General features: G+C 43.2%; 2 protein-coding genes across 2 annotated transcripts; both read left to right on the top strand.

Moving 5' to 3' along the window:
* The first annotated feature begins 4116 nt into the window (after positions 1-4116).
* Positions 4117-7147, top strand: LOC146466811 (uncharacterized). The gene is made up of 2 exons (XM_085126777.1): positions 4117-7030; positions 7105-7147. Exons 1-2 carry the CDS (start codon positions 4505-4507, stop codon positions 7132-7134), a joined length of 2556 nt encoding a protein of 851 aa, XP_084982903.1. The 5' UTR covers positions 4117-4504; the 3' UTR covers positions 7135-7147.
* A 961-nt stretch (positions 7148-8108) lies between these two features.
* On the top strand, positions 8109-10354 carry LOC146466810 (BTB/POZ domain-containing protein 6-like). The gene has a single exon (XM_085126674.1). It carries the CDS (start codon positions 8159-8161, stop codon positions 9476-9478), a length of 1320 nt encoding a protein of 439 aa, XP_084982800.1. The 5' UTR covers positions 8109-8158; the 3' UTR covers positions 9479-10354.
* The last annotated feature ends 6084 nt before the right edge of the window (positions 10355-16438 follow it).

Here is a 16438-nt window from a genome sequence, read left to right as displayed (position 1 = left end):
TAAAGAAGTTTAACACCTCAAAGTATAGCTTAGGCCTAAACAGCGTAGATCAGTGCTAAGCGGATGATCCCTGCCTAAAAGGAGCTCTATTTTCGCCCGTTTGCGATGAAAAGGATGTGTTTTTAAAAGCTTCATCCTTTCAACCGTTGTTACCAACGCTTTCGATCGTGTTTACGTAGATGACGAGCGAAAGACGCATCAACAGCATTTACGCATTAATAGAAAGATGTTACGGAGTAAAAACTAGTCAACCCTTCAGCTGTTTTTTTCCACTGAACCTTTTTAAGCGAAATGCCTAGCCTGTCCAGGTGTCCAGGTTAAACAAAGCGAAGGAAAGCTGGTTTAAGAGGAAATGTATTAGTAGAGAATGGATCCCATCTCATCTCAGGCAGATTTAGACCTCTTCAGTCTGGTTTATCTCCTCTTCATATGTTTCCGCGCGTGAAAACTTTCTTTTTCTTTTATTAATGCTTGAGTCAATTCCAGCTATTCCCATCCCTTTCCCTCCCGGGAAATAGTGGGTCATTTTCCCACACTGTCCATCCCGGGGGTCGGGCATTAGCCTTACACCCAATAGGCCATTTCCGAGTTGTTGTGAGCCTCACTGTGAAAGCGAAGCTAAGTGCAAAAGTTTTCATATGGAAATTAGTTTTGTTTGCATATAAATGAAAACTAATTTTCATAACAAAAACTTTGCACTAAGCCTCGCTTTTATAATGAGGTTCAAAGCAACTCGCAAATGGTCCAACCCGGGGAATTTGACCATCTCACTTTTTTCACGTTACAGCATTGTCGCTACTTTTAATGGCAAACTCACTAGTAAATACAGCAAATTTCTTATTGAATATGTCTGGATAGGACATAAATGGGACGCTAGAGCTGTAGAATGACCTATTTTTTACACCAACTATGGGAAATAAGACCCAGCTAGGACTTAATTTGGCCTAAATTAGCTTAGATTTTACTGAAAGCAAGACGACTAGAAATGAAGAAAATAAAACATATTTGAACCACAACCCCGGGGCATTTGAACAACTATTTTGTCCCGGCGGTGGGGCATTTGCTAGTTAATTTTCCAAAAATCCTAATTCCGGTCTTGGTGGTGGGGGTGGGATGGGCACTGTTGGAATTGACTAAAATTTCCGCTCTCGTCAGCAAGGTGTAGCACAGCAAAAAGTAGAACAACCAACGCGAGTCGAGTAGTCTACCAAATGCACGTGGTAGCCGATTTCGGATGGGCCCAAATTTAGACATCCGTCCACGTCATAGCGCGTGACTACGAACAACGAACAAGAGAACTGAAATATCATGTCGCTGTCGCAATTCTTTGAGACGTTGAGACTACCCCCTAGCGGAGAACTTGGCGCGCGCGTGATCACGTGACACGCGCGCGATATTTCAAATTTTTATGGCGCGTACGATTTTGTTGACGCGTACAAGTTTTTTTGCTTTTTTTGCTAGAGTTTGTAGTTTCTTTTCACGCTTTGTTGTTTTCCATTTTCCCGTTTATTTATTGGGATTAAATTTGGAGTTTGAGCCTACCATTCAAGGAGAACTTTTTCTTAACATGGTGCCGAGACCCAGGAAGCGAATGGTCGCCGTCTAAAGAAGAATTTCTGAGAATTTTTTATCGAGAAGCGACAACTCGCCGTCTAAGGATTATTTCAGATACTTTCATCGAGAAGCGACAAGTCGCCGTCTGAAGAGGATTTCATCTACAAAATGGGGGACGAAGATCTGAAAAAGAACAAGAAAATTCGAGGAGGACATAAGGGATATGTCACAAAAACTCTGGAAAGGATTCAATCTCTACTCGACCGTTTCGAGCCCACCGTGGTTAATCAGTTGAAAACATATCGGATTGCTCTTGAAGAGAAACTCAAGATTCTTGGAAGTCTAGATGACGAAATCCTCAGTCTACTTAAAGAGGATCAAATCGAAGCAGAAATAGAAGAAACAGGAAATTTCAGAGAGTCTATTCATGAAATGATGGTGAAGATAGACGAGGTGCTCCTTGCAGAAGTGGAGAACAATTCAGATAAGTCCAACTCTCATTCTGTTACTTCTAATTCGTTTAGTTATGGCCTAGGGGTAAAGGCAAAACTACCTAAGATTTCTCTGAAAAAGTTCCATGGGGATCCCATCCTTTTCTCTCCCTTTTGGGATTCATTCGTAAGTGCTGTGGACGAGAACCAAGCGCTGTCAGATGTTCATAAGTTCAACTATCTTAAAACCTTAGTGGGTACGGTACGGCCGCCGCAGCCATTCGTGGTCTTCCTTTAATAGCCGATAATTATGAAGCGGCGAAAAACATTCTAATGAAGCGTTTCGGGCAACCACAAGTTATTATCGATGCACATATGGAGTGTCTCGTTAAGATAGCAGCAGTAGCATTTGACAGTAACTTGAAACGTCTAAGGGAGCTTTACGATCAAGTTGAGGCCCACATTCGCGCTCTTCAAGCTATAGGGGTGGAAAGTGAATCTTATGGGAAGTTGTTTATACCCCTTCTGATGGAGAAACTACCAGCAAATCTGCCCTTAACAATTTCAAGGTCCATAGATAAAGAACAGTGGGACTTAGATGTACTCTTAAGGGATTTTGACAGCGAAATTGAAGCAAGGGAGCGCTGTGAACTGATTGGAAATAACTTGTCTGAACCAGCTGTGATCCCAGTGAAGTTGAATGTCGGGAGATTTATTAAGGGTAGGTCAGGCCCCTCTACCGCATCTACCTTAGTAACACAATCAGAAGAGAGGTCTGTGAGTTGTACGTACTGCAGACAGAAGCACCCCAGCGCACGTTGTACCACAATCACTGATATTGGAGCTAGAAGAAATCTATTAAAACAACAGGGGCGTTGTTTCTTGTGCTTGCGCCGCAGTCATGTGGCCTGAATTGCCCTTCTAGCAGCACGTGTCATGATTGCTCAGGAAAACATCACGTGTCGATTTGCAATAAAGCCAAATGTACAACTGCGCGTCAAGAGGGAGTCCAGGAAAGGAAGTCTTTAACAACCGTGTACGTAAACTCGAATACATCTGTCCTTCTGCAAACTGCTATTGGCAAGGTGTCTAGCGTTAATCAGCTACACACTGGTCGCACTATGCGAATCTTGTTTGATAGTGGAAGTCAGCGAAGCTATATGACCGAACGTGCTAGGAACAAGCTTAATCTATCCGCTGTAAAATCCGAGAAGCTTCTTATCAAGACTTTCGGACAAGAAGGAGCAACTGAAAGAATGCGATGTCGTTGAATTCTGTGTCAATGGACTTGGTGTAGACAGCTCGACAGTTCAGATGACTGCGAATGTAGTTCCCCTAATTTGCAGCCCTCTAAAGGATCAATCAGTGCAACTTGCCCAACAGTCTTACAGACATTTGGTTGATTTAGAACTCGCGGATTGCCCAGTCGTGGATTGCGGCTCAGAAGTGAATATCTTGATTGGAAATGACATCTATTGGTGTTTCTTTACCGGAGATCTGAAACGGGGGGAATTTGGTCCTGTCGCCATGAAAACGACTCTAGGATGGGTACTATCCGGTCCCTTACCCCAAGAACTGAGTTCTGAATCTGAAGTGAATCTAACAACCTGCCACACTCTGAGACTTGACACGTCGCACCCTTCCGAGGCTGTTTCAGAGGAAAAACACGGAGACCCGCTAGTGGAGGAAATGAAGACATTCTGGGAGTTAGAGAGCATTGGCGTGTTAGCAAACGAAGCATCTGTTCATGACAAGTTCTTGGATACGATTCACAATCGCGATGGCCGCTATGAAGTATCTTTACCGTGGAAGGAACATCACCCTTTGCTACCAGACAACTATGAAGTTGCAGTCTCACGCCTAAATTCTGTCTTGAAGCGTCTGAGAAGAAACCCTGAATTGCTCGCCGAATACAACAGAATAATAGAAGAACAGTCGTCCAAAGGAATAATTTCTGAAGTTGATTCTAACTCTGAAATCAAGGTTGGTCGCCTCCATTACTTGCCACACCATCCAGTTATACGCGAAGATAAACAGACGACGTCTACTGGCCCGTCCCTCAACGAATGTCTATATGCAGGCCCATCTTTACTCTCTGACATATCTGACGTCCTCATGCGTTTCAGATATCATCGCATTGCCTTTTCAGCCGACATAGAGAAAGCCTTCTTAATGGTAGGGGTTGCAGAGCCCGACCGAGATGTCTTACGTTTCCTGTGGGTAGATGACCCTACAAGTCAAGTCCCCAAAATTGTTCTCAAGCGTTTTAACCGAGTTGTGTTTGGCGTCACGAGTTCACCCTTTCTCCTAAATGGCACGATAAGACACCACGTCACAAGCTATGAATCAGACGATCCTCAGTTCGCAAACGAATTCCTGAACTCTCTCTCTATGTGGATGATTTCAACGGGGGAAAGGACAATGATTCCGAGGCCTTCGAACTCTATTCGAAGGCAAGATCTAGAATGAAAGATGGAGGATTCAATTTGAGAAAGTGGATTTCAAATTGACAGAAGCTGATGCAGTGGATTGATCACGAGGAAGGCGTTCCAATCACAGAGGCTGCTACAGTAGCAGAAGAAGATCAAACATACGCGACAACTCATCTTGGAATGAAAGGCAAAACATCTGAAGAGAGAAAGGTTCTTGGTCTGAACTGGGACATAACAAGAGATGCCTTCATTCTACGTTTTGATTGGCTGGTTAACTTCGCTAAAGACTTGCCATTGACCAAACGATCAGTTCTTAGAGTCGTCGCTAAACTTTACGATCCTCTCGGTTTCATATCTCCACTGTTTATCACAGTCAAGATCCTCTTTCAAGATTTGTGCAAATTAAAGACTGACTGGGACGAACCTATTTGTGATGAACTGAACTTCAAGTACACAAGTTGGTTGTCAGATCTGATGAGAGTTCAGTCTATTTCGATTGACAGATGCTATTTCCACAACATTAGAGATCAAGTAACCTCTCTGCAAATCCATGGTTTTGGAGACAGTTCAGAAGTCGCCTACGCTGCTACCGTATATTTAAGAATCGAGACGATTAAAGGCATCTCGACCCGGCCTATCATGAGCAAAACTAGAGTTGCACCCCTGACGAAACCAACAATCCCACGACTTGAGCTTTTAGCTGCGTTGATATTAGCAAGGCTAGTCCAGCGTATGAGAGAGGCGCTTCAACCGATAGCTCAAATTAATGAAGTTTTCTGCTGGACTGACTCCATGACGACACTGCACTGGATAAAGGGAGTCGATAGAGAGTACAAGCAGTTTGTGCAGAACAGAGTCAAAGAAATTCGACAACTGATCCCATCTGAATCGTGGAACCAGTGCCCAGGTTATGAAAACCCAGCTGATTTGCCATCCCGTGGAATGAGTGCGGAGGCCTTACAAGAGTCTGAAATTTGGTGGCATGGACCCCCTTGGCTGCTCGAAGGAAAGGATAAGTGGCCCAGCCCAGCAGATGTCACTGAATTGTCACGTGACTACTATGATGAGATGCGTCCCAGCGACAAACCGAAGAGTAAGCTGATTCATTCTACTGGACTCGTTGTGGAAAGCAGAATCCCAAGTCTGTCCAGTGTATTGGACCCTAACAAATTTGGCGACTTCAAACGCCTAATCAGAGTAACTGCCTTTGTACTCCGATTTCTGCGTAACACAAGGTCAAAGGAGACTAAAGAAAAACTAGTCGGACCGCTCAGTAATGAAGAATGTGAATCTGTGAAAATCTTGTGGTTGAAGGAAATGCAGAAAGCTGTAGTCAGGTCCCCAAGATTCGAGAATTTGAAGCAACAACTTGGCTTGTACTCAGATGACAATGGATTACTCAGATGCAGGGGAAGATTGCAAAACGCATCCATACCGTTTGATGCTAAACTTCCTATTCTTTTGCCAGTTGACCATCATTTGACAGTGCTTATTATCGATGACTGCCATCAGCGAGTGCTACACAATGGTGTTAAGGAAACTTTAACGGAACTGAGATCTCGATTTTGGGCCACAAGGGGAAGACAAACTGTTCGAAAGGTAATATCGAAATGTGTGAATTGTAAGAAGACCGAAGGCAAGCATTATGCCGTCCCGCCAACTGCACCATTGCCTCAATTCCGCGTGGAAGAGAACCCTGCCTTTACAAATACTGGAATTGACTTTGCTGGACCACTATTTGTGAGGAGTGGCGAAAATGAAGAGCGGAGCAATATGCAGAAGGTCTACCTTGCACTGTTTACCTGTGGAAGCACCAGAGCCGTCCATCTTGAAGTGGTACCCAATCTCAGCACTGAAACATTCATCAGAAGCTTCAAACTTGTTATTTGTAGGCGCGGTATTCCGAGGTTGGTTGTATCAGACAACGCTAAAACTTTCAAGACCGCCGCAAGAGTATTGTCTTCAGTGTTTGAGCTGCCAGAAGTACAGAGGTATCTGTTGAATCTTAAGGTGAAGTGGAGGTTTAATTTGGAAAGAGCCCCTTGGTGGGGTGGTTTCTTTGAACGCTTGATTCGTTCTGTGAAACGTTGTCTGAAGAAAATTCTCAAGAATGCCAAGTTGTCGTATGAAGAACTATTGACTGTTGTTACCGAGGTGGAATGCGTGTTGAATTCCCGCCCTCTGACGTACGTGTCTTCAGAAGATGTTGAGGAACCACTCACACCATCTTATCTGATGACAGGAAGAAGATTGCTTTCAATTCCTGACGAAATTGCAGTCGACGAAGAAGAGACAAGTGAAGTTTCACTTCTCACTAGAAGACAGCGTTATTTACTGTTACTGCTGTCCCATTTCTGGAACTGTTGGAAGCGAGAATACGTGGTAGAGTTGCGAGAACACCACAGGACTAAGAAGGGAACTTTCTCCGGTCGCTCAATTCAGCTAGGAGACATCGTTACTGTGATGGAAGAAGGAAGGTCTAACCGAGGAACGTGGAAGCTTGGAGAGGTTCAAGACGTTCATCCAGGGAACGATGGTCTTGTACGAGGAGCAACGGTGGAAGTTATCTCAAACAAAGGCAAACGTACCCGTCTCAGGAGACCCTTACAGAATGTGTATCCTCTTGAAGTTACCACAACGGAAGTTGCAGATGCAAGTTCACCAACTTGCACCCATCCAGAACAAAGACTCAGAAGGAAGGCAGCTGTTGTTGGTGAAATGAAGAGACGAAAAGTCGATCAGTGTTTTGCTGAACTCGATGATTATGATGAACACTGACCGAGGAGGGAAGATGTTTGAATTCTTTGAGACGTTGAGACTACCCTCTAGCGGAGAACTTGGCGCGCGCGTGATCACGTGACACGCGCGCGATATTTCAAATTTTTATGGCGCGTACGATTTTGTTGACGCGTACAAGTTTTTTTGCTTTTTTTGCTAGAGTTTGTAGTTTCTTTTCACGCCTTGTTGTTTAACATTTTCCCGTTTATTTATTGGGATTAAATTTGGATTTTGAGCCTACCATTCAAGGAGAACTTTTTCTTAACAACCGTTATGGTCACGTCTTAAATAGGGTATGGTTTTCAAGGGAATCACGACAGCGTATAAACGTATTTGTCTTCTCAACTCCAATTTAATAGTAGAGAAAGAGAAACATCCAAAATATATCATTTGAGCTTAATTTTCTGGTGAATTTTACCAATTCTTGACTTCAGCACTAATGCAAAGCTAAATTACGCTACAACAAAGGTCTCAGGAAGACGGGTGTGGATTTTAGAGGGCAGGTCTGAAAACGCGGGTGTGCATGGAAAATGGTATGTTGGTCTGAAATTAGGGTCAGGATTTGGAGAGCCGGGCGGCACGTGCACATCCCTAATGAGAATTCCGAGGAGTACCCCCACCCCACAGGGGGAACACCGATCACTTTATCATCCCCTTGAGTTCCATTTGCTAATCTTACGAATTATTGAAAGCCGTATATGGAATAGTTTTCAGTATAAGAAAACTGCCATTTTGCAAGAAGATTTTCGCAAAAACCGCCGTGACGAGCCAGACACGCCTGATTGCATGACTGAATCTATATTTACCCGCCTGATCTGAATCACGGTCACGCTAAGTTCTATGGTAATTCTATATGAAAATTGTTTTGTGTCCCCGCTGTTCTTACTGATTCCTAAAGCATTACTTAAAATTTACGATTACAGCGCGCCGTTTTTTGGTCCAGAAACCAAATCATAAGCCAAAATGAACTGGCAGACAACAAAAACAACCATCAGGGAGAGAACCAAGTTTATGCTCAACAACGATCTCTTCAGCGATGTGAAGTTTGTGGTTCGCCAGAGCGATGGTGAAAGTGAAAGTAAGCAAGTGATTCCAGCTCACAAGTTTGTGTTGTCGATTGGCAGTCCTGTGTTTGAAGCCATGTTTTACGGTGAGCTAGCGGAGACTAGAGACTCTATTGAACTGCCTGACTTTGAGTACGAGAGTCTGTTGGAGTTGCTTCGTTACATCTACAGCGATGAGGCGAATTTGAGCGGAAGTAATGTGATTGGAGTTTTGTATTTGGCAAAGAAATACATAGTGCCTTCACTCGCTGAGAAATGCACGAAGTATTTACAAGATCACTTAGATCCATCGAATGTTTTCAGCATTTTGCCATCTGCGCAGAAATACGGAGAGAAAAACCTGGTGGATCGATGCTGGAAACTGATCGATGAACAAACCAATTCGGCTGTAAAATCGGATGGATTTGCGACAATCGAGAGGTCCTTACTTGAGGCGATAGTCTCAAGGGACAGTCTGCTGATTGCAGAAATAGAACTGTTTAAAGCTGTGGAATTGTGGGCCACAAAGGAATGTCAGAGGCAAGGCTTAGTGGAAGCGGATGGAAAAGATAAACGAAAAATTCTTGGAGAGCAAATAGTGAAAGGAATGCGTTTTTCAACCATGACACAAGAAGACTTCGCGAGTGTTGTGTTGGACAGTGGAATTTTAATACAGGAAGAAATCATCCAAATTTTCAAACACTTTACCTCAGTGTTGACTTCTCCCGTGAGGTTTCCAGAAACCAAACGTTTTGGTTGTCTGTCGATTGAACGATGTTGTAGATTTAAATCGGTATTTCCACGAAAACTGAACAGTTCCCTTGAGTCTTATCAGGACTGCATTAATTTCTCTGTGAGCAGAGATATTTTGTTGCATGGAGTGTGCATCTTTGGTAGTCGTCTCTATGTAACGTCCGCAAACGCGGAGATAACAAAAAGCTCTGGCGGAAACAAAGTTGTGTCCAAAAGCAGAAAGTTTTCCTCAGAGCTTTATAAACTTGAATTGTTTAGTTATCATGGTTTTAAAGTCTTGTTTGACGCACCAATTGTTATTAAGAAAGGCACTGTGTACCACTTGCAGGCTAAAATAAAAAGCTCCACGGTGAACATTGTGTGCGGAGACAGAGGGGTGCGCTCTGTTACATGTGCAGGTGTAACATTTACATTTACAGATTGTGATGGAGGGGACGGAACAGACTTGCATCGCAGACAATTTCCTGAATTACTATTCTCTCTGTAATCCACACATAGCTCAGAGGAGTGCGCAATTTGAAACGTTCCTGTGGATGGAAAAGTAAGGTTCAAATACAAGTAATCCAAATTTAAAAAGAGCGAAATATGAAAATACTAGAACTAGCCCAAAATATTGTATAAACAATATATTAGGATAAGCAATAAGTTTTGAATGTAGTACTTTACCATTTCTTACAGCCATTACTGATGATAATTTAGAGCTAGAGACAGTTAGATACGAGAATATCGAGATGTGAACAACTTAGCTCCCTTCTGTGAGTTCATTGAGATGAAATCTATTTTTTTTTTCTATTTTTTTGTCTTAATCTGATTTATCCATTAGAAATGACTTTTATGCGGATGAAATAAGTACTAAATTTCCAAACTTCAAACATTTACAATTCACATCAATGATCTCCTCTGATCGTGTCAGGTCAATAAGCAGATGGTTAAGTTCATTTGTTCCTGTTTTGATTAAAGAAAAAAATTTGTTACCCTATAATATAATCTGATAAAGTTTAATTCTTTTCTCAGCCTCCTTTTTTGTAGTAAGTACTTTGTATTTTATATTTCTATTAGTTAGCAGAACTTCAGGAATCTTTTGACGCTTTTGCAATACTGTAACATGCAATATGTATAATTTATGCAGTTTGTAATATGGTCATACAAATTAATCTTATTGTTGTTTTAGAGCGATTTTCCAACTGAATCGAAAATAATCCATGTACCTTGTTTTTGTTTTGGAACAGTAGACAGGGATATAAGAGTGAATTTTCTGTCTTTTTTTTAATCGCTGAATCAATATTAGGGCGCCAAAAGAAAAATTACATTTGTGTCGGTGTAAGGCCATGTTATCAAAACAAAATAAAATCTGGTGATTTGGTTTGTTGCTGTTTTTGTTCGTTGGTTTAATCAAAACGTTGGCGGTTCAAGGTGAGAGCAGACTACATATTACCTAGGCAACTACGACTTGACATGTATTATTGGCTTTCCTTACACTCTTGCCCGCGGTGCAGGTCAGTCGACTCCAAGATCTCTTTTCACGGAAAGCGAAAACCTGAAAAACCGAAATATGCTTTGAACGGCTGCATCCGAGGCTACAAAATCGTATATATGGATCCTTCGTAATAACTTTTACTTGGCTCAATATGATACATAAATAATGAGTGTCGGTGGAACACTGCCTTGTTGTAAGCTTCAAGGAACGATTTTTTATTCAAGCGCACAAAGGTTCAAATAGAGCATTTTGTGACATCAGTGAAGCGACTCAAGGCTTGACAATTAACTTGGAACATCTTTCAATGCACTCTTTTCTTTTATAAGAAAATCGTTTTTCCGGCCCAGGCTGAATATTCTTATTTTTCTACCAATGTTAGGCCGAAAATATTCTTGTGAATATTCTTAGATAGCCATCGAACTGCCATGAGGATCGAACATTTGGCTAGTGCAGGTTTTTATCATTTTGTTGGCTAGTTTTTCCGTTTAGAGAAAGGAAGAATTTTATACGGTTTGGTTAAGAACATACAATTGTATTGTATTTACAAATTTTTAACACACAAAATTATATTCTTTTCAAAATCTCAGCCTCGGGTTTATTCTTAAAACATTCTTAAAATTTCGCAAACTTCAGCCTTGATATTCTTATAAAACAAGATCCCTTTTCTGGCATTTACACGTGATGCTGTGCCAGATTTATTTCCAATGTCGCTTCGCAGATTTTAAAGCTATCCTCCCTTCGCAATTGAAATATTGCGTTACGGTACTGGAGATTATACAGGACATTTGTTTCTCAAACTCATTAATAATGCATGAAGAGAAAACAAAGCAAATCACTACCGTGAAGGAGGTTTAGAAATGTGATCTTAATTATCATAAAATTTTGTGAACTTTTGCTTCGAATTTCTCCAAGAATTATCAATATTTTGAGAAGCTATATCAAACACTCGAAAGAGTGTTTCCTCCTATTGCCAAACACCTCAAAGTTGGTTAAAAAAACTCGGCTGTGCCTCGTTTTTCCAACCTACTTCTCCGCGGTGTTTGGAGATCGGAGGAAACACTCTTCCTCGTGTTTGATATATTACTTCTCAAACTCATTAATAATTCATCAAGCCAAAACAAAGCAAAGCACTACCGTGAAGAAGGTTTAAAAAAGTGATCTTAATTATCATAAAATTTTGTGAACTTTTGCTGCGAATTTCTCCAAGAATTATCAATAGTTTGAGAAGTAATATCAAACACTCGAAAGAGGGGTTTCCTCCTATTCCCAAACACCTCAAAGTTGGTTAAAAAAACATTACATTACATTACATTATTAGAGATCATACTGGAAATTTCTTTCGGAAAACGTCATGACCCGGGGCATATTACATATCTGACTCAGAGAAAAGAAGACAATTTGTGCGCCCTTACAACTACTGAACAAGGAACTTTTCCCACTCATTGAAGGCACACCTACAAGGAATTTTTGTATTTTCGTATTTTACTTAAATAACATGCTTGGTCTTTAAAATGACCTCTTCGTTTACAACTCGCGAATAACTTCTACATCAAAAGCGCAGAGATTATGCTCGGAAATATGATCACAATCACGTGCAAGCGTTACAGCTCTTTCTTATCAGAAATACTATACCGGAAACACTAAATCCCTCCCCAAGTTGAGATAAGAAAATTAAATCAATTCGCTACACTTGAGGATTTCATCACCAAATAAAAGCTAAAAAAAATAATAATAAATAAAACGTCGGGCTAAAATCAGATATGCCGAAATGTCTTTGATAAACACTAAAAAGCGACTGTCATTGAAGAACTTGAAACTTTCCTTTTGCCAATCTTTGCCAATCTTTCCGCGTTAGCTTGAGGCCAGTATGGCGTGACTTTGCGATGAGAAATTCCATGCGCCTCAAGGAAATCTGAAAAGGTGTTCGAAACAAATTGAGGGCCATTGTCCGAAGTTATCAGCTTTGGAAGACCGTGTGTAGAAAATATCCCCTGAAGGTACTTCACAAGAACTTCAGCTTTGGTCGATCGGAGAATAGCAGCCTCCGGCCACCTTGACCACGCGACAACCAGGACGAGGAGACTTTCTCCAGAAGGAAGTGGACCCGGGGAGGGGGGGGAGTACTCCCAAAAAAATTGGATAGGGTGTGCGGCCCGCTTCCCAAAACCCTTACCCTATTTATGACCAAAATCTGCGATTTTCCCTACCCTATTTATGACCTGACCAAAAATTTGATACCCTATTTCAAGAGAGGATCATCCTCTCTTACCTATTTATGACCTGATAGTGTCTGCGGCATGTACACAGTTGCCGTAAACATCATGATGAAGAAGTAGCTTCTTCAAAAAGAAAAATAAACGAATTCAAGACTAGTGTGCAAAAATCGATACCCTATTTATGACCAAAGCGGCTGAAAAACCATAACCTTTGGGGCCGCACATACCTATATAGCCCATATGAGGGAGTATCCCCCCGGGGAAATGGACCGCATAAGTCGATGTGAACGACCTCCCATGGCTTTCGCGGCTTAACGGACTGATGTAGGGGCTCTGCTGGAGATTTGGGAGACATCGGATGACAACTGAAGGCACAACTTTCAAGGCACAACTTTTGAAGGCACAACTTTAAAAATGCCTGTTCAATGTCGCGGTCGATGCCTGGCCACCAAACTTTCTCTCGTAGAAGCTGCTTCGTACGTACTATGCTCTGGTGACCTTCGTGGGCTAACTGGAGGGTTGGCCGTCGTAAGTGGGCTGGAATTACAATTCTGCGTCCGCGAAGAATGAGACCATGACAAACGGATAATTCTGAACGAACCGGGTAGAAAGGAAGAAGGTCGGGAATAGCCGGCCATTTGCCACCAAGGAGAAAGCTCAGCAGACTCTGCAGTACCGGATCGTCTCGCGTTGCATTAACAATCTCTGTATGGGACATGGCTTTGAGGATCGAATTGGAGGCAGCGTAGTTTATGTACTCCTCCGCTATCTGCCGTCCACGGTTGGGCTGGCCTTGAAGAGGGAGACACGAAAGAAAATCGGCTGGATTTGTCTTGCCTGGCATGTGAATCACTTTAAACTTGTAGGGCTGTAGCCTTAGCGCCCATCACTCAGTGCGGGGAGGCGGCTTTGACTTAGGGCTGTAAATGATCTCTACAGGCTTATGATCAGTGAAGAGGCTGAATTCCTTGCCGTATAAGTAAATGTGAAACTGTTCACAACCCCAAACCACCGCTAAGGCCTCGCGTTCAGTTTGCGAGTTCCGTCTTTCCACGTCTGTAAGTGTACGCCTAGCAAAAGCGACTGGGCGAAGGGGTAGTGCCATTATGCTGCATTAGTATTGCTCCAACACCTACTAGAATTGCATCCACTCGTAACTGAGTAGCTCTGGTCTCATCATAGTGTGCCATAACACAATCATTCGCCAGTGTGGACTTCAGCTTCTCAAAAGCTTCTTGGTGCTGAGAGGTGCACGACCACGGGACTCCTTTTCTGGTCAACCGCCGGAGCAGTTCTGACCTGGTGGAGAAATCTGGAATAAATCTGGAGCAATAGTTAATAAGACCCAGGAAGCTTCTACCTCGCCAGAATTCTGAGTGGTGCAAGCATTCTGTATGGTTTCTACCTTCTTATCATACGGAGAAAGACCAGCCGCAGAGACTTTGAAACCGAAGAAAACCAGCTCAGAAACGCTGAAAAGGTACTTTTCTTTATTCAGAGTGGGCCCACATTCCTTAAGTCTCTTAAAAGTCTCTTTTAGGTAGCGGTCATGTGAATCCTGATCCTTTTCGAAGATGCGGGTGTCGTCGGAAATATTCCGGGCGCCAGCAATACCCTGTAGGGTTTCTTGAATTACGTACTGGTACTGTTCACAAGCGGAGGGTAGACCGAAAATAAGGCGTTCAAATGTAGCGCTTGAGGCCCGTGTGAGTGGAGAACGTGGTAATCATGAGAGTTGCGCGAGTTTGGATGAAGCTCAATTTGATAGTAAACCCATCGCAAATCAAGTTTTGAAAACACCTTTGCACCATTCATGGCCTGTAAGGTCTCCTCCAAGGTGGGTATAGGATGCCTTTCACGCACCATTGCTTCATTAACTCGTCTCATGTCAACGCAGACACGGATGTCCCCACTGGGCTTTGGTTTGAACCCTAAGGGGGATACCCACGGGGTAGGACAGTCAGCATCTTCAATGATATCGAGATCGGCAAACTGCTGTAGTTTCTGGTCGACAGCCTTACGGAGTGGAAGGGCGTCCGTCGGAGAGGCTGCGCCACAGGAGTAACTTTCGGATCGGTGTGAACTTTTAGCTGGCAGTTCTTCAGACTGCCTCGAAAATACTGGCGTATTGCGTGACCAGATGATCTACGCGAGACCACGCGAGGCACCCTCTGTCCCGGGGGAACTTTGCATGAGCGACCGTACCTCCACCGGGCTGGCCCGACTCTCAGTAGACCCAAGGCGAAATCTGTGTCCTTTCGAATTCCTAAGAGCGAACCAGCGTTGTCATTTTCAACAACCACAAATCGAGCTTCAGTTGATAAACCAGTAGAGCTAGAGTACACGCGCGTATCGAATATGTCCCCTACAGATACAGGTTTCGGCGATTCATAGGGATACACACGGACATCTGTTTTCTACAGTGAAATACCGTGGAAACGCTGGAAAGCCGTACCGTCAAGAACGTTTACACTGGCACCAGATCAATGACTACGGGTACTTCCGTGTCAATGACGCGGATCGAGACAATGCACTTCGAAACAGAGGTTTCCAATGCGAAGAGATACTCTTGATCGAGAGAGTTATCTTGCAAGTACTCTCCGGTTTCAACGAGGCGAATTTGCTTCACGCGGTGTTTCGCTTTGTGACCTTCTTTACCGCAGCAAAACTGACAGACCAGCTTCACCTAGGGGCGTTTCCATTTGGACGGTGCGGGGCGGGTTAGAATGTTTCGGACGGTCTGAACGAAATCGCAGCGAACTGACCGGCGCTGAAGCTGATGTCTCCATTTACGCGGCATTTCGATTTGAAGCTTCTGTAGCGCGCGCGATGGACAGAGCCTTCTGCAAAGTGAGGTCCGTCTCTCGAAGAAACCGTTGTCGAAGGTCCCGGGAATAACTGACACTTGTCAACTAGCTGATCCCTGATCATTTCACTAGCCCTCTCCCAGTAGTCGCAACTCTTCACCAACTGCCGTAACCGTGTTGAAAAAGCATCGTGGGGCTCGTCGGGCATTTGAGGAACGGACCGAAAAATGTGCCTCTCGAAGGGCACGTTCTTTTTGGGCTCGAAGTAAGCCGTTAAGCGTTGAACCGCTGTATCGTAGTCTTCTCCTGTGTCTTGTAACGTGGCGAATGTACATCCTGTAACTCTTGGCCCGCAAGGTGTAGAAGAACGGCCCGCTTCTGCTTGGGATCCCTTATACCACAAGCAAGAATAAAATACTCCAATGACTGAACCCACTTGGATCAACGCTGTCCGAGAGTAGACGACTTAATCTGCTAAAGAAAATGACGGCAACTCGGGAAGTCGGTAAAGAAGCCATCGGACTAGAAGGACTTGCTGAAATGGCTGGCGTTGCACTGCCGGACGTAGGGACGGTATCGGGCATCCTCGTCGCCAACTTTGTATTTTCGTATTTTATTTTAATAACATGCACGGTCTTGAAGATGACCTCTTCGTTTACAACTCGCGAAGTACTTTTACATAGCTAACCTCAGAGATTATGCACGGAAATATGATCACAATCACGTGCCAGCGTTACAGCTCGTTCTTATCAGAACTACTACAGTATATCACAAACACTAAAGGAATCCGAGTTTTGACTCCCAATATAAAAGTCAAATATAATTTCCCCATCAACTCCTTGTCCTTGGTAAAGGTTTCTCCCTCGCTTGAACGTTAATTCCAAAGTTTCCGATCCCAAATGGCACACAAACATTAAATTTTACATTCCACGTCTGAAATTAAAACG

This window comes from Pavona decussata, unplaced genomic scaffold (genome assembly GCF_977016875.1).
Source record: "Pavona decussata unplaced genomic scaffold, jaPavDecu1.1 SCAFFOLD_140, whole genome shotgun sequence".
Taxonomy (NCBI): domain Eukaryota; kingdom Metazoa; phylum Cnidaria; class Anthozoa; order Scleractinia; family Agariciidae; genus Pavona; species Pavona decussata.
This window is presented reverse-complemented; position numbering and strand designations above follow the sequence as displayed.